A 20403-nucleotide genomic window follows, 5' to 3' on the forward strand; every position below is an offset into this window, starting at 1 on the left:
ATCATTTGGAGATGTATATTATGTAAAGGAACCATGATATCATGGATCCTTGGGACGCCGACCGAATCGACCAGCGATACAAAGAACTATGAGTAGAGGAGTACACCAGGCGATGCTCCCAGCAATCGCGCAGAATATGACCGGACCGAGAATATCTAGACGCAATATCCCGAGCGCCGACTCGCAACGAAACCAGCGAAACGAACAAGAATTATTGGAAGTATTGGAAGAGATATCATGGTTGCCAAGAGAAATTATTCCTCGTTCTTCTTGTTCTTCTTCTTCTTGCCGCCGGAGGGACCGTCCAATGTTGTGGACGTGGCCTGGGTCTGCAAGTGAACGATAAGTCGGGTCCATGACTCTTCCTTGTCCCACTCGAAACCAGCGAGGTAGGGCTTTTCGAGCTCATCGTCGGCCTGTGTATGTCAGTATGCGTTCATGTACAAGTGTAAAGTGTTCCAAACATACCCGCTTCTTGTACTGCTTGTGGATGGCATCAAGTGCGTCCTTGATTGTCACACCCTTGAGGTTTCGTGCTTGCACCTCCACTCCTAATGGGAAGTGGAGAGTGATTCTCTTGACGGGAGGTTTCGTAAGGTGAAGCTTAAGGATAGCAGGGTCTTCTACTGTGCTAGAGCTCTTGTTGATTTTCCTTTTGAACGGGTCAGTGGCTGTCTCAATGGATGACATCTTACGGGTGAAATGCGGGGTCGACGACGTCAAGGGTCAATGGCTTACCATCCAGTCTTTTGAGTCTCAATAGGGAGCTCGAGGTCAATACCCTCAGCCTCTGCAGCAATAAGTCAGTAAACAAGTATGATGGGCTTCTTCCCGATATCGGAAGGAGCTATGAGAGAACCATGTTGGACTTACCGAGGTCATTGACGTTGTAGACACCAGGTGCCGCTGCTGAGCTTTGTCGCCGTGTCTTCTTCTCCTCCTTGGGGGGTGAGCTTGAGAGACCTTGAACGGCTGAGTCGACCTTGGAGAGTTCTTCTGTCATGATGATTGGGTTTTGTGGTGAATTGATCGAATAGATCTGGTTACTAGCTGGTTCTGCTGGGATCAGAAATGTTAGTGATACTGGTAGGAATGATGGGCATTGTATAAAGGAAGGACCACAAACCTTTTGCGTGAAAGCAGAAGATTATAAGTGAAGTTGATTTGGTTTGAAGGTGTTGATGTGTGATGAGAGGGAAGGAGAAGGAAAGAGCAGATGGAGGGGAGGTGGTTGTTACTTATTGCAATCGCACCTGCCGCTCGGCGTCGTCCATCCCCGACGGGGAAGTGGTTTAGTTTACCTGAGGCAGAGGCAGGTACAGGTACAGCTTCACTTCACTTCACTTCACCTTGAATTACTGCAATGAGCTGTCGTCAGACTGGGCGGGGTAACCAACTGCTCATGTCTATGCCTACACCACACCCGCAAGACACGACCTAGTGGGGTATAACTAAAGTCTGCCGTGCCTGCAACCGTGCCTGCACCTCGCTCCGGTTTCTGTTTTTGTTTGATGTTGCAAAAGAAACACGCATTAGGTAGGGTCACTATAATACAGTACGATACAGTAGACTCATAGTGGATTATTGCACCACTCGTCGATGTTGAGGTCGTCGTTGGATAATCGCGTGACTTTGGCCTGACGGAAGGCGTGACGCCCCTGGCTCCAAGCTCAGCAGACCACACCTGTAGACGCAACGGGTCTAGTGCTGGCGCAACCAGGGACGCAGGCAAGTGGGAACCCGCTCTACGTACCGGTCTGGTACCCGCTTACCGACCAGTTCAAGTTAGATCAAGAGGACAGAATCTGGGGAAAGCTTGTCGATTTGATCCACTCTCGATTCGTTTATGGGCCCCCGGCAATCGAGTGAGGTGATTTAGTCAAGAGCAATTGCCAGTCGCCGAAGGCCGTTACAAGTCATCAGATCAGAGACATTGAGTCTTTGAGACTGCAAGAGTTAAAGACACATATTCTTAGTAAAGAGGGGGTATCGTGTGTGGTCGATCAGTCCAGACGAAACCAAGATGACCGATGACGAGGGATCGCCAGTTCTATCTTCCCCTCCTCCGTCCTCCCTCTATCCCATGTCCGTGTCCCCCGGAGGCTTCGGCTCGCGGATGCGTGCTTTGGCGCTCGTTGGCGTAACTCACCTGACAATTGATAGGATACATGCTAGGGTTGCAACTAAAGAGGGACTTTTAGAACAAACCATTAACTGCAATCAATCATAAACTCCTTCTTCCCCTCCTTAAAGAGCGCCCGCGTGAAACCTTGTGGTAGTTAACTGAGGGGAAGTGCTAGGTCGATTGGCTAGTCATGACTCTACACCCAGCCCAGTTTGATCGATCAATGATAGCCATTGGATGGTGTCAATTAGCCAGATGTTTTCAGGATGGCAGGAATGGATGGATTTCCCCTCTAGAGGTGGTGAGTACAGTAGGACTACATACTGTGATGTGTTTATCCTTTGGCTTGCATCGTACCATCGTCATGCTTCATTACCAGGATAAGACTGCCGTAATGGCGTGTGAATACCTGACTCTCTCCCAAGATGGACCATGACGCTGTCGGAAACAAGGAGGGTCACTCCCACATAAAGAGGGCATCGCATCTCGAGTACCCCCTTCTGCTCTTGGTTTGGTATATACAGCCATGAGTTTGGTGAGGCCTCATTACTGAGTTTCTGACTATCTCTCTTTCTTTATACTCTTTTTTCCTCTTATTGTTTCATTTTTGTATTATTTGTGATAGCTTCACTTTTTTATTATCTTCATATCTTATACCATCGTCAACATCCGATAGTGGGGTCGGCAACAGGCGACATCGAGTGGATCCCGTTGATCCCTGGTTTTTCGGGCTTCCTTCCTACTTCCCCTACGGGCCCAGGACAGGGCGTTTTAGCTAGAATGGACGCACGCACTGCAGAGTCAGCTCATTCGAAAGAGCATGCCACCTCTCAACCATCAACAGGCGAACACCGAACAAAGACTTAATTCAACAGTAGAACCAGACCACGATTGATCACGACAATGTCCCCTTGACTCACCTTTCGCCATGGCCTTTCTTTCATTTCCCTCCTTTCTCCAAGACAACCGAAACTCACTTTAGAGCGATACGAAGCAATGACACACGCCCAACGCATGAGAATGACTTTATTTCCAGGAACAGACCCCACGTCGTACACATTTGGACCTACGAAGCAATTAAGCTCTGATTAGACGCCGACTTTATACGCCACCTTTTCTACAACAATACCCAGGAATTACATCCAGTAAAGAATAATATCCAGCATTAGTTCACGTAACCTTCAACATAATTCCCCTACCCTCAACCCACGGATCCAGGATTGATTCAACCATAATACAGTAGGTATCGGGTTTTGGGATGTGAAAACTGACAATATCGTCTAGTTGTGCCAACCCAACCATACCAAAACCCTCCACCTCTGCTCGCTTCCACTGTGACGTCGATTCAATCAATCAATTCGCCTTTATACGAAAGATCCCAATTAGCATAGCCCGAGTTTAGTTTGTTAGCCACAGCCAGACTTCGTCTCAACTCGCCTTGTCCGTACAGCGACCAACAGTTACACAACGCGCGTCGCTCGTAAAACTTTTTTCGCCATCGTCGTCCCGATAACCCCGTCCCATTCGTTACAGGAAGTGAAGCCTAAGCAAGATTCTTTCCACATGCAAACTTAACACCATTTCCGATGCACACGTGATGGATGGATTGATGAATAAGCACGCCAATTTCGTATACGATTGTACAAGTGCCAATCGATGGCCAAGGCGGGGAAGATACCCTAGAGTGATGGGATGCGACAAGGAAGATTTAACACATAATTAATTCACGACGGAGGACAAGGTACGCGATTGACTATTAAAATGAAGCATTTACTAATTGATGATCATAGTTTGGGGATTTTGGGGGGGAAATGCACCGAGAAGGATGATCGGTTGGATAGTGAGGGGGACGTTATTGAACATCGCCGACAAATAAATCTCACCACTGCGCTTCAAAGCTGCCACGAAAAGAAACACGCAACACCAGACCCATCGAGTACATTTCCATACGTCAGCAAAAAATTGAAGAGCTATTTCGTGTTATGACCAAATCCGGATTCTATGAGACGCTCCAACTACACGGCAATCATGCCTCCAGCCAACAAAGGACCAGGTTGATGAGGTTATCTCAAAGAACACATACACCATGCGGGCAAATTATTATAACTTGTCATCATTGAATACTTCTCAATATAAACTGTTAAATGGGTATCATCTGACAAACTAATCGTTGTCTCATCTCGTAATGAACCTCCCTGCACATCTGCAACTATGACATCTGCGAATCTTGTCGAATATTACTTATAGGAAATCCATTTGCGATTGCAACACCCCCCAGCTGTCTCACCCAAGGTGCTCCGTCTCCTTCTGGTACAGGCCGATGCGACAGACTACATTCGACAAAAATTGACTCCTCCATGTACTGCCAATCTGCTACCTGAACCGCAGACTCGGAAGGAGAACCGGGAAGTGGTGAAGCACTGAGGACGGAACATGTCCATGCCATTTGTTGTAAGATCTCAATCATTGTATGCATCCACGCTGACACGGTGAGTCGTAAATAGCCGTCTTCGACCTCGACGTGTAGTAGACGCAGACCCGGACATAAGAAGGGGTTGTCGGTGCCGTCCCAGATAGACATGCCGTTAAACGCATCGCCGTCGCGACTCGACATCAAGGCCGCCTGGACAGCTTCTTGGATACATCCCAACAGGAGTTCACCACACTTGGGCCACTGCCTGGTCGCATATTCGGACACAGTTGTATAAACACAATCATTGGCTGTCCCAGTCATAGCCGTCAGAGAACCAATCTTGAACGATTGAGGATCGCCAACATCATGGAGTATACCGGGTAGCTGGCATTCGAACTTGAACTGAACAACATGGAAGCCGTCTACTGGCGGTCGAGAAGGAGTCCTGAAGAGAATATGCCAAAGAGCCGATTCCATCATGTGCATCTGTACATGGTGCGGTGAGATGAGTGTCTCTCGGATCTTAGTGATGAGATGTTTCGCAGAGTCTCCTGTCGTGACATATGTGTGTAGTGAGGCGGCAATCTCGTTGGGTGACCCCCTTGGCGAGCGAGCAGGATATTCTCTATCCCAGTAACTGCACAACAGCTGAAGCGCAATAGGAAGATCGATACCCCGCGCCATCTCTGACCAAGTCGACGGCCGTCTTGAGATACCTGGGCCTATTCTATCGAGAATACATCGTGGTGTTTCAGGTCCATTGAGGATGAGTATGAGTTGACACACCGGTCCATCGAAAAGCTTCTTGATCTGGTCCGTGGAATGCGGATTCGAGTCGCAGTAAAAAGTCCATAACTCATCCCACAGCATAAGGGTAAACTCTGATAATAATCGATCCAGAACCCTATCGACGTTGACTCGGAATTTTTCTTCGGGGAGATAGTAGTGCGCGAGAAGTTGGTTGTCCAATCCTTCGGCAAGGGCAGTCGCAAAAGCAGCAACAACTGCGCCCGCAATCAGTGGGGGAACCAAGACCTCTGCATTATTCGGTGGCTGGGAAGTCCTCGGACGTCGACCTGGGACAGGAGGTTTTATTATGCTGGGAGGAGATGTCGAAGAAGCATCTACATCGTGTAGGTCCTCGTGCGCTGTGGATAACACAGGAGGAAGTGGTGGGGGCATTGTCATTTTTATAAGGCTGTCCTCTGCCTCAACGACGGATATTTCCGTGTCCATTTCCCATAGAGTAAGGGACAAAAAAAAAAGAATGTGATAATTAATGGAATGGTCTGTTAGTAGCGAAAGGTTCAAGTTTTTGATAGTGAGGAGAAAATAGTTGCTTGCGACGCAGCATTGCGCGGCCTCAGCAAACGACGACTAATTAGATGAGTCGGCCTCTTATGCCACTAAAGACAAAGGAAAAAAAGGGAATGAGTCTAAATATTTTAAAATTAGTTGCCTAAGATAAGCATAGTATTAGACCGAGAGTTATTCATAAATGCTTATTATTCTGTTATAAAGCTTTTGTCGCTGCTGATGATTCTCGTGTAAGTGGTTCAAAATCTGCGTTGAAGGCCGCGTAATGTCCACGATATGGGTCTATCACGCTTCCCCTCAACCCCTCTTTGAGGAAATGAGTTGTTAATTTAAAAATCGCGCTTTTCCTTTGTTTTTGAGAGTGAGAGAAAGACAATAGTAGAATAATATGTAAAGGTGAATACAAAGGTGATCCAGTTGTGGTCCAAATAACGTTGCTTAATGAGGCTGTGTATATTCCCTGGTACAGTGCGCATTCATCAGTAAATCATCGATTGCCGAATACCACATATTATTCATCTCCCCTGCCAAGGCATGTCACTGCAGATAACTTGGTATTACTTGTTTCCTTGAATCGCATCCGGTGGAATTATTTTTTATTTCCTGCTTATCACACTTTGTGGATGTTGATCCAACCCGTATCTCTGCCACTTGCCGTGGCCGATCATCCACCGACTACTCATCTGCTGTGAATTCGTGACTACCTAATCAGAAATAATATTTTGCTGTTGAGTACTAACTCTCAGCGAAGATGGGCCGAGCTCTAGGAGGGATTGATTTCCAGGTGATATGTTTATTTGGACAAATGGGAGGGACACGTCACAGATGAGTGAATGGTAAGGAGTTAATTAACACATGGAACCAAGGTAGATGCCCTTGGGAGTCATATTTTAGCAGCTTGAATGGTTACGGCAAAGAATGATAAATCTCGGATAGAATGCTTTTCAGTTCAGTGGTTTGTATTGTCTATGCCAGTAGATAGAAGAAGGGCCGAGGCTACCCTGGCCTGCGTGGCAGTCAACGCCAGGCCACGAATCTCATGTAAATCCTCCATTCAGGAATCGCCGCACGATACCCAGTAATGTTCGAACTGACGAGGGGTCCTGTAGTTGTTAGTCTGCGATCTTATCACTGCAACACTATCTTGATATAGTGTGAAACTTACCAAATGGAGGTATTCTCGCTTAAACTCATCCGGCGGACGAGGATATTCCTGGGCTGCTGCACAGCCAGGCACAACCAATGAAATGACATTTCCACCAAGAGCTGGAAGTCTGTGGTCAAGATGCTCACCCGTGTGGGGAGGCAAGTTGCTGTTGGCTGCTGTGCCTGGCTGAAGACCCTGCAGCCCACAAACACCAGAATTCCTCGCTTCCGCAGCCACCGCACAAAAGTCAGTTTAGGCTGTCAAGCATCCTTGATGGAACTGATGACTTACTCGGTGATGGCCCGCCTCTGGTACCTGATATTCAGGTAACGGAAGTGGTGTCTCTGACAGTCTAACAGAGATGGTTAGTGATGTGCTCATAGGATACACTTGTTCGCCGTACCTTGAAAAGTTTCATGCCGAAACTTTGATAGCTCCCGTCCCCGAGGGCAAAGATGTTGTTGAAGGTTTATTTTATCGCCCCCGGGTTCAGGAGCAAAGTCATGGTAGACAAATGATGATGTGTTTGTTATGTTTGAGTTCAGCGGGGGATGAAAAATTTCTCTCTATTGGTAATGAGTGGCCTCCATTGCTTTCAAAGCGACCTTGAATTGTTGGCAGCTGGCTGTCACTGCGTGGGTCGAGCCTGCTTCGGGTCGGTAATCATCCTTTCCACTGTATTGTTGATGTCAAAAACGGGCACTCATAGGCATGACCCAGACATTACTTCCCGCAGGCTTCTCACTAAAAGTCCTGGCTTACAATTTACATTGCTCATCACTGATTTAGACCTCAGAAAGCTCCAAGTTGGCGATAGCATAGTATTACAAGGTTTAGTACTGAGTTTAAGAGGAATAGAAACAGGGCACAAGCTGACATTAGCTAGATAACTAAGGATGAAGAAGTCATTACTCCAGGAGAGACTTTTATTAATCTATATATATGTAATCCTTTAATCTACTCAATTCTGCACGTTGGAAGCATCTTCAGCTTGTCCGGTCCTTGTCCTCTATGTGGGTAATCCATCTGTTTACGGGGAAACCCAGGTACGTGGCCCTCTTAGACTCTGTTTCATGTTGGTTCTTTCAAGGTATAATGGTTTTTTCGGCGTATAGCTTTGTTAGACTCTGCTAATATTCATCTCATAGCAATATCATTCGAAAGCGAACGACAGACGCATAGTGAAGACTGTGACGACCGGTAGACCAGTGTTCTCTGTTAAGGTGCAGATATTCAACCCGACTGTGGCCCCATAGGCCCGGTTTTTGCAAGGTGAAGGATATTTAAAGGAAAGCTGCTGAGTTGTTCTGCAGAAAAAGCGACGTTGGGCATAGGACGAGCGCTGTACGGAACCTAGAGGTATGCTTGAGGTACATAGTAAACGTGATATCGGCACGCAGGAGAGGCTGACCACATTGGAGGTGCAGCCATATCGGGCCCGATAGTGCATCAGTGGATGGTTCCCAGAGAGACTGAGCCCGGGCCTGTATCATGAACTTGGACAAGTCGATGGGTTGTTGTATCGTGGAAAGTAGGTTAGGTGACAGAGAAGCCTCGTATTCCCACCTCTGCCACAATCTGATAGAGGAGCGAGCCGGGAACCAGAGGCGTCCTCCGAGGGATCAATCATCTTCCTGATGTAGGCACGGACGTGAATACCTCCTTTTGGAATTGACTCTCATCGAAGAAATGATTCGTCCACCAAAGGAATATGAAGTCGATTTCGTTGTACTTGGTCCAGCACCGTCTACCGTTGGCTTCCTCACCATGAAGCACCATCCCCATGATAGTTGCATGTGATAAAGTGAAGACGTTGAAGACATGTAGGGCTGATCATGCTTTGTACTCCATCCTTTCCATCGAACATAGAATCCTTCAACGGGCGTAGAGTTTCTCCAGAAACAACGGACCTCGCTTGGTGATATGATCGACAACGTAGCCACCTTCATCATCAGATCCCCCTTCAATAGGTCCAGGCTCGTCTTCGTGGAAGACGTCAGCGTGCGCTGGCGTGTGGTGTTGGACCGACGTCGCGGGATGGATCCTCATGTTTGAGGGAAGCTTCAGTTCGCAGGCTAAGTCTCCTACCATGCGCATGACCCTCTGCTTTTCGTGCTGTCTTCCAGACTTTCAACAATCTCGGTCGGTGACAAGAAGTGGCCGCTGTATGGTATTTGTCTCAATTGTTGGGCATTCGTTTCGGCCATGCAACCATCAACCAAACCAATTGATCAATTCTGTCTCGGTGTCGGTCATGGAAGTTGTTGTCAAGTAACGTTTTCAAGCATCCGCAACATCTGGGCCTGTAGTCCGTTTGAGAAGTCAATCTTTTCTCATGAAGGATTGCTCCATACATCTCTCTGTAGTGGTAGCCATAGTTTGAGAGGTGGGTTCTGCTCCAGGTTACAGGGGACCACCTTCTTCCTCACGCGGAATTTACAGCCGGAAGTCGTTTCAAGAGATGTGGAACGAAGACCATGCTGTATTGGGTTCTGTGCGAAGATGTCAAGCATCTTTACCACCACTAAACCCTTGCGATAGTCACGGTTGTTGGGTTCTGGGATTGGTTTTCGTACAATTCGTAGTGGAATGAACAGATAGCTGTCATCCATATTATTCGTTGCTGAAAAGGTGTCCGGATACTGAGTTTCCCCGTAAGGTCGTGCATCAAATTGTCCATACAGCGAGGTCTTTGGCTCGAAAGTACCATGTAGCATACGCCGCGCTTGAAAGCCCTAAGATGCTTCTGTTTCTCATTAGTGACTGGCCGAATTACACAAGAGATAAACTATATTTACCTTGACCTCCTTGAAAATTGGATTGGTGCAAGTAGCACTGCCTGAAACAAGGAACCTGATCGAGCGATGGTCCGGGTCCTCTGCATGTGCCAGCAATTCTTCAGCTGCTGGGAACGGAAGACTAACCATCCTGCTGATCATAGCCCTTCTAAATGAGGGACTGCGACATCAAGTGCCGGGGTTTTCCGCGAAATCCTTCCGTCCATGATACTTGTCCAGGTCCATCTGTGTCGAGGAATTCATAAGAAGTGTAGTGGGCACTTGAATAACGGAAGTCGAAGTTCATTGATCGTTGTGCTCCACAGCAGGCTTGTCAAGGACAGCATGAGCGTGTTTCATTGCTAAAAATGATCTTTCGTGCCGGATTTGCGCAATAGAAGACCCTTTGATAGCAAGCACACTGAAGTAAACAATTCACCAGTCAGAAAATCCCTGGAAAGTTGTCCCGGTTGTACTAATCGATAAAAGGCAAAGCCTTGAACGCAGATCTGCATGTAGGATGACACCATGCCGGGCACTGTTTCCACGAAGCTGTCAGCATGGCCACAGACGAATACAGATCGCGCCGGATCTTGAGGGTGAAAGAGGGGAGAAAAGGAGTGGGAGAAAAAAAAGGCAGTGAGTAGATCGGGTAGGATTTGCGCCGCTCTATCGTGACTTACAGACAGCATCGAGGAAGGACTTCATGGCCGCCCGAGGCAGTTGTAGCTGACCTCCGGCTCCCTGAAAGTGGTGACGCAAGAGAACAGTAAGGGGTCCTCTGCATGGTGTACTTTCCAGTAGACTGTGAGTCACAAAACAATGCTCGGGGCCACCAATCGTGTAACTGTGGTCATGTACATCATGAACCAGTGGACCGCCTAATTCTCAGGGCTGGCTGGCATAGACGTAGCAACACCTACTATGGTAGATCGCTATATGATCTGCCATCTCTGATCGTCTCAATTCGCATAGGTAACTCGGGCAACTGGGTCTGACAACGGCTGGATCTGTCTGCCGAGTGGACGAGGAAGATACTTCTCTCCTTGGCTTCGCAGGGGCAACCTGGTATTCGAGTCAACTTCTCCACCAGGTACCTCTTGGCCAATTCCAAAAGCCGAACGAGCCGCTGGATGATGGCGTTGATTGAGTTGTTGCTCATGAGGTCCTCCACTGGCTGCGGGGACACGTGGTTCAACCATCCTGAGTGAGACTCGCCCAATACACCTTCAATTTGAGATCTGCGTCTCATCTTGATGCTGGTCAAGGGCTTGAACACAGAGCCGATGCTCTCAACACCCACTAATGAACGCATCATGTCTGGGTTTCATAATTCTGGGGTGGACACCTCCAACCAGAGAACTTGCGGCCTGATGATGCTTGACGAGTATTCCTTTTCGCAATCAGGGCATATAAACGGTCTAGACAAACCCTCGATTCAAGTCATCAAGTGTCTTTCGTCACCTTGCTTAGCGGGCTTGGCGTAGGTATCCTCATCTAGGAAGCCACGGCGAATCTGGATACAGAAGTTCAAAGACATTGGCAAGTATAAGTGACATGACGAACTCCTTCATGTTGTGGTTAAAATAATTAACCATGGGGATGCAATTATTATTGCTAGCCAAAATGCCCGTGTCTTGCCCTATCTGCTCCAAGAACTCCCTGACTAGCGTCAGGTTGAGTTTGGGTTTTGTCCAGACAAGAAACACGGTCTCGGGAGTTATCGCTGCCTGGTGATCTATAGTTGGGTCCGTGACAGTTCCCAATACGAAAACGTGTTCGCGTTTTTGCACCCTAAGGGGGGATCATAGTATCGGCAACAGACTAAGGCTTAGCACACAGGAACCCCAGTCTCAGAGGACATCGCAGATAAAACTTGCAATACTCCCGAATGGAACTGCGGCTATAGCAGTGGATAGTGACAGTATAGTGGATGTGCAGAATATAGTGGTAGAAGTAGGTGTGTAAAGGGGAAGATTATGACAATTGATAGTCGCTTGGTCGATTGTCTTGCACTTCTTGCATAATTCGATGCGCTTGTTGACTTTGCGTTCCGAAATGTTGTCATAGATGCGCGAGAGTTCAAGAGCCCGCCTGTGACAATCATTCCTCGATCTTTGAATATGTCGTTCAAGTTCACTGGTATCCAACCGTAGAACTTCAACCCCTGAAAGCCGTTCGACCACCAATAATGAAGTTTTCTGTTCAAGTTTAACATGTTCCAGCTCTTATCGGAACATTGTAACAATGACGAAGACAGTCGCTGAAGAATGTGTACCTTGTCCATGCTGAAGAAAATGTGGGAGGCGGCGACAGCTTTATGACTTGACTCGCTACAGTCTTGTTACCCTTCCTCAACAGGCCGAAATAGTGTATCGAAAGTGTTTGGGAACACGACATTCTCCAGGTGGAGGTACTTGTAGAACGCAGACAATTCTGATAAGTGATCTGACACAGGACTTGCAAGCTGTTGATGTTCTACGGCAGCAGCGTACCGTTGAGTTCGATGTCTCAGAAAGGCAAGTCATGCAAAGCTGCCAAGGCGGTCGTCGAGATGACCTCGTACAAGCAGCCTTTTGGGTTCGCAGCTACAAAAGCATAATACCAAGGTGGCGCCACTGGTACCCGACCGTAATGTCCGACGGGATTGTTCTCAACCACTCTCAAAAATGATGTGTGTTGAGCGGTATGGGCTTGACTATCCCATCGGTGGCATCCTAACGCGCGAAGAATCGTGCATGAACGTCTCCAGCTCTCCAGTTTGTGCAGGATTAGGCGCAGATCGTATGCATCTAACAGAAAGGGTCAGCGAGTGTCAATAATGAATAAGCCGTTTCGGTGGCGGACGTATGATTCATAATGTGCAGTTGAACTTACCGATAAGCTGACCCGGTTCCAGTTCCTTCCCAAGCTCATATTGCGATTTTATTCCATGTTCTTCCAATCAGGAATACGTAGCACGCGAAAGATATCCTCGAGCTCATATCGAAGCAGAAATGGACACAGCAAATTCTGGAAACTCTGAGAATATGCTCATCGGTTTCGGCCATTATGATGATGAGAACGAATTCAGTCTGAACCCCCCAGTCTGTAGACCGACAAAGCGTCCATCCCCGGCGGTATTTCCGAAATATACAGCTTCGTCGTGTTGTCACAAAGGTTTTGATGTCTGCGTGACTGGCCATGATGGCAACTGGGCGCTGGTTAGTTTCAACTATGATATAATAAGAGAAGTGGGCAGGACTAACTGGTGGCATCGTTGATAGGTAGGAGTCGATATAACTCGTCTTCCTCCTCTGTGGACGTCTTACGGCATTGAAGCGAATTTGAACCTCTGGACCTCGGCATGAAAGTCGATGGTTCGGCAGAGGGTCATGGATTTGTACTAGCTGGTGTTCTAGGGCATCCTGCCATTGTACCATGCTCGTTGTGTTTGTTTCAGTTCATATAGACTCTTGACAACGCGACATAACTTGTTCTTTGGAACAGACCATCCAGGTGGAGGTTCATGAAGATAGTGTTTTGGAGGTGTCCGTTGAGGAAAGCTGTAACAACATCCATAAGCCAGACCTTCCACTAGTAGTCAAATCTCTGCTTTCGGTTAATTTAGAGACTTTAACATCGTGGTCCTCAAGCTTGGTAACGTCTGCTGTTTCGTACAATGGCAGGTACTGTGAACTAGCACTGGTCACTTGCACCTTCAGGGCAAATAGGTGTCGTCTTTCGAAGAAGCTACCAGAGCTTCCTTTATCAGGAGGTATCCCAGGGCATTCTAAGAACGCACTCTCAAGACATCCGTGTAGGTGTAGTGACAGACAAATAATGTTGTCATCAGTCTCGAATCTTGTAGCTTCTTCCGATCTGGCCTTGTTGGTCGACGCTCAAAACCTCCTTTGGGAAGTCTTCTTCGTCGCATAAAATCCTCGGTAGCCAGTTAAACTCGAGCCCATTGTCTTTAGCTGTTTCAGGTCAGGCCCGGAATGACCCTAAGCCTCGATCAAGCCAATTATGCATGTGTGGTGCAATGGCCACCACATCACTTGGGTATCAAACCCACAGTCATCGTCTACATATGACAGGTACTTATCGTGGAAGGCTGCATCGACCATGGTGGCGGTCACCTCCCAGTAGTGCCTAGTTATGACAGTGTTGCCCTTTAGACAAACAGGGCCATGGAATTCGGTTCTGGTAGATTGTGAAAATGCTCACGGCTCTTCGCCAGCAAACGGACTTTCTCGCTGCAGCCCGAACAATCCCAGTTATCAGCTGCCTCGTTGATCGAGGTAACCATGACAGACGGTGAATCAAGCTTTTCTGCCTGCAGAAAAGCTGCCTCACGGTCTTTATGGCTTCGGCCCGGGTCAGTCGGCGAGAAATTGGTATGGGCGAAGTAATTCACCTTCGTCCTGAGAGATGCCTGCCCAGTTGTCCGAATGGATCATATAGTCCATCTGACTGAGGATGGTAGGCCGTAGTCATAGCAAGTTGTCTACCGATCTCGGCCCAAAGCCGCTTCGAGAAAGGAGAGGTGAACTTCTTGTCGCGGTCTGAGATAATCATACGAGGCATTCCCCAATCCGCCAACAGAGTGGTGTAGTGTCCAAGATATCAGAACTAGCAGAATGAAGGTAGCATACTTGTACTGGAGATGGCTCAAGTCCTGAAAGAACTGTAACTTGTCTCCAATCGCATGATGTACAGAAAATCCAATGGAAAACACATGTCCACTCAAAACTCGTCCCCTTCGGTAGTGGATCCCAATGAACCGAGGTCCGTCATGCGAGTTTTGACCCTGGAAACCGGTTGTATATCCTCTGTCCAGATATCGAAAGTGCTCCCGATGGAATTGACAGTGTCATGCTAGCGGAATGGATAGTCATGATCGAGAGGGGGCATGCCCTCGACATCATGAGACTACTGGGGGGGGGGGGGGGGGAAGATGAAGTACTCTGGCGTGAAGGCATATGGTAGCGGCTGAACAGTTTCGGCTCATTTTTCCTGGCCCGTAAAAGGCCTCGTTCGTAAGTCGAGGATCGATCAGGTGCAGTCAGTCGTTTTGAAGGAAGAATGATGGCTGATATCAACCTTTGAGTAGCCACTATCCGTCACCTTGCTTTCTGGGTTCTCTAGTTTCCTCTAGACCTTCCTGCATAATGGTGCGATAGTCATTTATGCTTTTGGACTCGCCGACTAGAAAACTCGAATAGATCATCGATGATACGCTACCAGCATAGACGAAAGTATGGGTATGTCAGTAAATTGACGAATATATCGGCGTCGGCCGAAATGATTGACTGTTGGGCGACTGATGTCGGAATGCTCTCTGCCTGGATAGTATGCAGAGCCGCGTAGTGTGTTATCAATGACACAACTCTTTTCCATGACGCATGAGCGCCCTCGGGGTTTACCATCTGTGTGATTATACACTTGTGTTGTCTCTGCTCAGTGCCTTTCTCACTTTTATGTCTGAGATTCGTAATACACCCCTCTGTTTCTCTGCCACAATTTTGACACCTGGGATGTTCAGATTGCCGACTCGCTTCTCTGGCTTCGCCGGCTTCGATGACTCAGGAATTGAGGAGAGGACGAAACAAGCCATCTCGCCAGCTGTAAGACTTTCCATTGCAGTCTCATTGGGATTGTCCAAGTTGCGTGGAGGGTTTCCTATAATAGAAGGGCACCCAACCGTTGGATGGCTTCGTTGAATCAGAAGTTGAGGTGCAACGGCTGTTCGATAGCACGATATGCCGGTCCATACCTATGCATGATGATTTCACTTGGACGAATAAATTCGTCCTCTCCACCTCTAACATGAAGCATTCCGAAATCAATGTCAGTGATGACGATCGCATCGTCGTGTTTCGTGATATTGTATCGCGGCTGACGTTTTCGATGGTTCTGTACATTCAACGAAGCCATGCTCTGAAAAGCCCAATAGGTTCTACCTATTATCGATGCATCTGAAGTTCCTTACTTGGAGCTTCAATCTCTGGCGCTCTCTGAACTCAATAGCTGTCTCGGCGCTGAATAATCGGTTAACCCATCTGTAACTAGATGTTACAGGTGTATACGCCGACCATGCCAGCACGTTGTCAACGAGCTTTCCATACCAGCTGCCCCGTTACTGATTCACGAAATCGACCGTCGAGGTCGGGTTCGTGGTGTGTGTATTTGTACAGGATGCTGAAGTCTTGAGACTGTCACAGAACGTGGGTTAAAGTCACGAAAATAGTTGACATGCGCAACGACCGGTTAACAGTCGACGACATAACCTGATCTATCTGTTATGGCTGATGATGGAACCCGCATTAGATAGACCTCGTGTCTTAGGAATACAGCCAGGAACGAGTTCCAAAGGCCAGGTGTTGCTCGCGTCGTAGAAAGGCAAGTGTCAAGACCGTGGGCCAATGTGTTGTTTGGCTGCGGACATGATGAGGAACACTGCATAACCGGACCGTCAATTCACAATTGCCCGTTGGTAAGAGTGTTGACTGTTTTGGTGTTTGACACAGATGCGGCAAGTCCCTGATTACCAAGAGATGGGCCTTATGATTGTGAATCGGCTTATCAAGACCTTTGACCATTTCTCGAAGCGTTGCCGTTACAGTCAAGGGATCTGCCGGGAATTCCGGTCCAAAACTTGCTTCCATCCATGGACTGGTCTTCTATGATAAAATAGCCGACCCATGATTGCCCTCCAGTACCTTGACAGCTAGGACCAAGAGCGTTCTCTTTGGGAATTGTGTGACTACAAGGTTGAAAGTCGTAGCACGAATGGCGACAGTGGTGAATGTGAGCAGGAACAATGACTCGCTAGATCTTTTGTTGGGGCTCGTTCGGCATTGCCTCGCAAACAAATTGAGCTCGTTTCGACGTTGAAGTCGGCACTTTGGGTAGATTGAAACAATGCGATGTGACTAGTAGACTAGGTCCAGGTCAAACACTACGACGTGCTTGTCCTCGTTTGACATCCTAGATTACCACTAACGCATAACAACACCAAGGCGCCCTGTCCTTCTTGGCCCTGTAGAATTGGACAACATCGCCTCTGCCCGCGAACTGGGACGGGAAAGGCAGTCTGGTAACGAGAGTTGATGATAGAGCTAAAAGAAGGTCGATTCATAATGTCTGAGCTTCTAAGACCTTAGCCTCTTCTGAATCTGGGTCGAGTTTCTGGATGTCTTCGATGAGTAATGGGCGATGGGAATCAATAGCGACGTATCGTCCATAGCGTCTGCCTCATCGAAGATGAGAAGACCAGGCTGTAAGTGCTGTCGTATCAACAAGGTAGTAGTTGCAGCGGTGTGCTGGAGCGGACCCATTGAGTTTCGCGATAATGTGACTGCATGCCCCTTTCCAACACCGAAGCATATCTTGTCGTCCACCATCCCTCAGAGAGCTTGGGACCCGAACACGCCATTGGAATATCAATTGGGATTAATCTGGCAATAATGTCATGGAAGTAGATTGTTGCAGCAAATGGGAAGATGTGTGCGATCTCGGGGTTCGCTGTTCCCATGATGACACATTTGAAGTCATATCGTTGACTGGCACCTTACCAGGCGAGCCTCTGGCTGATAGCGAAAAGCTTCGATTCAGTATTGGGCCCCAAAAGCGAAAGGACGGACATCCACAGCTGCCCTTAATAAGTGCTGAGCTACCGCGCCGACTCTCGCCAGTTTCCCATACTCCAATTCCGGAGGTGTCTCCCAGAGCGTTTGGTCCGACGCACAGAAGGTATACACCTATTCACATGAATCAAAATAGTGATTGTACGGATTGGACGTCAAGATCGTGCGTAGAGTTGGAACGCAGGGGTTGGTCGAGGAGGTGTCCAGGGAAGGACTCGGCCGGGGGTCTGTTGGTTGCGCGCTTGTTCCATGGCGCGGTAGAACTGGGTGATGCGGCGGGTGAAAGCAGGCTCCAAAACAACCTTCTTGGAACCTTTCTTGCCGTCACCGGGACCAAGTTAGGAGGGCGTACGGATGGCCTTGCCATTCCCTCCGGTCTCGAGCACCTTGCGCCAGGCACGTAACGCAGGGGTTTGTAGAGAAAGTGTTCAGTGTAGGTACTGAGTGCGGGTTGAAGGGCCATGACCTCGCAGCGACTCGAACAAGTAGATCAAGAGCCAGACAGAGCGACAGATACGGCTGTTCTCCCCCGACTAGCAAGTCTATTGCCGTCATGCCCTTGACAGTCATAGACTCATCACGGCGAGTCGAGATGTCGTAAGATGACACTGATTCTTGGTACCTCTTGAAAACCTTCGCCACGGGCCAGTAATGCAAGGGCGACGCAACAGACTCAGAAAAAATGCGGAAAGATATGTGCACTTTCTGAGTCTGCCATAGACGCCTTTGTCAACATTGATAAATGCAAAGTTTGGGAAGTTGTCCATCTCTTAACAATACCCCGAATCATGTTCCACTCTCATCAAAAGATGATCATGCGCTCGTCTTAGACATCTTCCCATACACTTCTTCTGGTGCCTGTTTCGGCTCTCAATGTTGACAAAAGACTTGCCACACGATTGACCAGTTGGAGCCGTATAATAAATGCCTTCTCGTTTTTCAGGGACGCAATGGGGCGTAGTTCTGTCACCCTCATGACAAACTTCGCGCTTACTTAATCCCTTCTCTCCTTGACAGTGAAATCCTTCTCGACTCCGTGCATATCCCAGGACACCATGACTGGTGGCAAGACTTTTGCTCATTCCTTCATCAAAGGGAATGAGGCATCTGTTAGGACTGCCATTCTCTACTCGACGACACCTGAGGCGAAGACGCTGGTTAAGACCCCCAGTCTCGTAGGTCCGAATCGCCGTTGAGTGGGAGTGCGGCAAAGGTGAGCTGTGTTCTCGCCAAGATCTGTCGTCGGTGGTCTTCTCCATCGCGAATGGCAGCCATTGTTGGGTGTGTACAAGGACAAGATCCTTTGACCAATGAACGAGGACACTACCCCCAAGATATGTTTCAGTATGTGCTCAAAGAGAGATCCACCGATAGGCACATACGATCGAAGGTGCTAGGCGGCATACGCGGCCGGAGAAGCATAGCACTGGTAGGCAGAGAGCACGTAGGTGAGCCCTGGGGCTGCTTTGAAGACGTGCGGGACGAGAACCGTGTACGGGTATAGTGTCTTGTTCCACATCTTGTAGCGCTTAGCTCGTAGCCCTTCGTGCGTCGTCCATGTTGTCCGGATCTGCTGGCGCTACTATAGCGAAGCTGGCGCCTGTGACCTAGGCAGGCGCCAGCTTGGTTGACAGGCCAAGCTTGTTGATATTAAGGAGGGACTCGCACTGAAAGAAGGGGTTGAGGCCCAAGTCCTTGGCTTTCTTCTTATCATTGGAGGTGGATATGTTGCTGGTGCAGATGTTGGCGATCTGGGGTTGTGGGCAGAGATAGCCTGGCGAGGTCGTGTCAGTCTGGGATGATGGTTGAATGACGACGTTGGAAAGCTGGCGTGTAGACGGTCTACTGTAATGGAGTAGATACCGACACGGACAACTTGATTTACTGTCTCGATGTTGGTCACCAATGACTAAGGGCGAAGGGGTGGGTTGGAAATGTAGTCGAAAGCTTCCTCCTCATTAAAGTAGTCGACAAGTAACGGTGTATATCCACCATTCGAAGCATTGTAGAGCGTTCGACATTGTCTTTGTCCCAGGCTGTAGATGAATAGGTGTACTCGGCTGCATATCTGAGTCCTTCAAGTACTTCCTTCATTCGGTCACAGTAGAAGGTTTGGGTAGTTTCCAAATCCCTAAATTTGAGAGTTCCAATGCTAGAAGTACTCCTCATGGGACTAGTCATATGCTTCTACCTTCTTATTGACAGGAGCTTCCTTGGCAAACGATCTGTACTTGGAATTGAGGTTGGCAAGTCACAGACCGCCACTGTGCCATTATCATTATCATCATCCATGTCGGTGTCGGCAGGGCGTTCAACCTAAATCAAGCTACTATTAAAAGCAGTCCAAGGACAGAGTCCTACAATTGAAAGCGTGCGAGAGCCTTTCGCAGGCCTTGAAATGGGATATCGCGAATCTCGTCGCAGACTCTGAATTGAAAAGGGTTGAATCCATACCTGACCACGTTGGCCGCAAAGCTCAAGTTGTCCACCGCATAATAGTAATATGCGATGTGGGTGGCTTGGATTCACACATACTAAGCACTGTTGCCTTGCACATGCTGTGTATATCCGGAGTGGTCGCTGTAGATCAGCTGAAGTACGTGTCGGTTCGTCGGTCGTGGTCTGGAGAGTGCGATAGTTCAGGGCGTAGGCGATAAAATAGCTAGGAATCCTCAACAGCTGATACAGGTTTTGGCTGGTTGATCAGAACTGTGCTGGCGAAAAGAGAATCGACAAGGCAATGATCCTTCTCTTGTCGGGTCGTTCATAGTTGACGTTTGTGATTCAGGCTGCCAATCCTTGCAATGGGACGTAGACAGAAGAGGATGTCTGAGTAAGGTTGATCGGCCCTTAAGTCGGCGATAGCAAAACGGAAACGGGCATTCACAATTGAGACCTTGGTGCTCGATACTGTCATTACCAAGGCAAACAAAACCGCTAGAAATCACCGATTTTTGTTTGCTTGCCTGTCCAAGTAAATACTTGAATGACAG

General features: G+C 48.2%; 8 protein-coding genes across 8 annotated transcripts; 2 read left to right on the plus strand and 6 right to left on the minus strand.

Annotated features, from left to right (window-relative positions):
* Positions 1 to 254: 254 nt before the first annotated feature.
* Positions 255 to 1003, minus strand: FPOAC1_004448 (uncharacterized protein; the record flags this gene model as incomplete). The annotated part of the gene is made up of 4 exons (XM_044848996.1): positions 255 to 416; positions 469 to 652; positions 739 to 790; positions 874 to 1003. 4 exons carry the CDS (start codon positions 1001 to 1003, stop codon positions 255 to 257), a joined length of 528 nt encoding a protein of 175 aa, XP_044707706.1.
* A 1547-nt stretch (positions 1004 to 2550) lies between these two features.
* Positions 2551 to 2992, plus strand: FPOAC1_004449 (uncharacterized protein; the record flags this gene model as incomplete). The annotated part of the gene is made up of 2 exons (XM_044848997.1): positions 2551 to 2581; positions 2802 to 2992. 2 exons carry the CDS (start codon positions 2551 to 2553, stop codon positions 2990 to 2992), a joined length of 222 nt encoding a protein of 73 aa, XP_044707707.1.
* Positions 2993 to 4334: 1342 nt separating this feature from the next.
* Positions 4335 to 5726, minus strand: FPOAC1_004450 (uncharacterized protein; the record flags this gene model as incomplete). The annotated part of the gene is made up of 1 exon (XM_044848998.1): positions 4335 to 5726. One exon carries the CDS (start codon positions 5724 to 5726, stop codon positions 4335 to 4337), a length of 1392 nt encoding a protein of 463 aa, XP_044707708.1.
* A 1166-nt stretch (positions 5727 to 6892) lies between these two features.
* FPOAC1_004451 (uncharacterized protein) lies at positions 6893 to 9051 on the minus strand (the record flags this gene model as incomplete). Its single annotated transcript, XM_044848999.1, has 4 exons — positions 6893 to 6958; positions 7021 to 7222; positions 7294 to 7354; positions 8913 to 9051. The coding sequence occupies 4 exons, from the start codon at positions 9049 to 9051 to the stop codon at positions 6893 to 6895; spliced, it is 468 nt and encodes a 155-aa protein (XP_044707709.1).
* A 284-nt stretch (positions 9052 to 9335) lies between these two features.
* FPOAC1_004452 (uncharacterized protein) lies at positions 9336 to 9929 on the minus strand (the record flags this gene model as incomplete). Its single annotated transcript, XM_044849000.1, has 2 exons — positions 9336 to 9737; positions 9801 to 9929. The coding sequence occupies 2 exons, from the start codon at positions 9927 to 9929 to the stop codon at positions 9336 to 9338; spliced, it is 531 nt and encodes a 176-aa protein (XP_044707710.1).
* A 2519-nt stretch (positions 9930 to 12448) lies between these two features.
* Positions 12449 to 13129, plus strand: FPOAC1_004453 (uncharacterized protein; the record flags this gene model as incomplete). The annotated part of the gene is made up of 4 exons (XM_044849001.1): positions 12449 to 12538; positions 12589 to 12626; positions 12679 to 12982; positions 13046 to 13129. 4 exons carry the CDS (start codon positions 12449 to 12451, stop codon positions 13127 to 13129), a joined length of 516 nt encoding a protein of 171 aa, XP_044707711.1.
* Positions 13130 to 13935: 806 nt separating this feature from the next.
* On the minus strand, positions 13936 to 14339 carry FPOAC1_004454 (uncharacterized protein; the record flags this gene model as incomplete). Its single annotated transcript, XM_044849002.1, has 2 exons — positions 13936 to 14128; positions 14179 to 14339. The coding sequence occupies 2 exons, from the start codon at positions 14337 to 14339 to the stop codon at positions 13936 to 13938; spliced, it is 354 nt and encodes a 117-aa protein (XP_044707712.1).
* Positions 14340 to 16915: 2576 nt separating this feature from the next.
* FPOAC1_004455 (uncharacterized protein) lies at positions 16916 to 17298 on the minus strand (the record flags this gene model as incomplete). The annotated part of the gene is made up of 2 exons (XM_044849003.1): positions 16916 to 17050; positions 17098 to 17298. 2 exons carry the CDS (start codon positions 17296 to 17298, stop codon positions 16916 to 16918), a joined length of 336 nt encoding a protein of 111 aa, XP_044707713.1.
* Positions 17299 to 20403: the final 3105 nt, after the last annotated feature.

Source organism: Fusarium poae, chromosome 2 (genome assembly GCF_019609905.1).
Source record: "Fusarium poae strain DAOMC 252244 chromosome 2, whole genome shotgun sequence".
Classification (NCBI taxonomy): Eukaryota; Fungi; Ascomycota; class Sordariomycetes; order Hypocreales; family Nectriaceae; genus Fusarium; species Fusarium poae.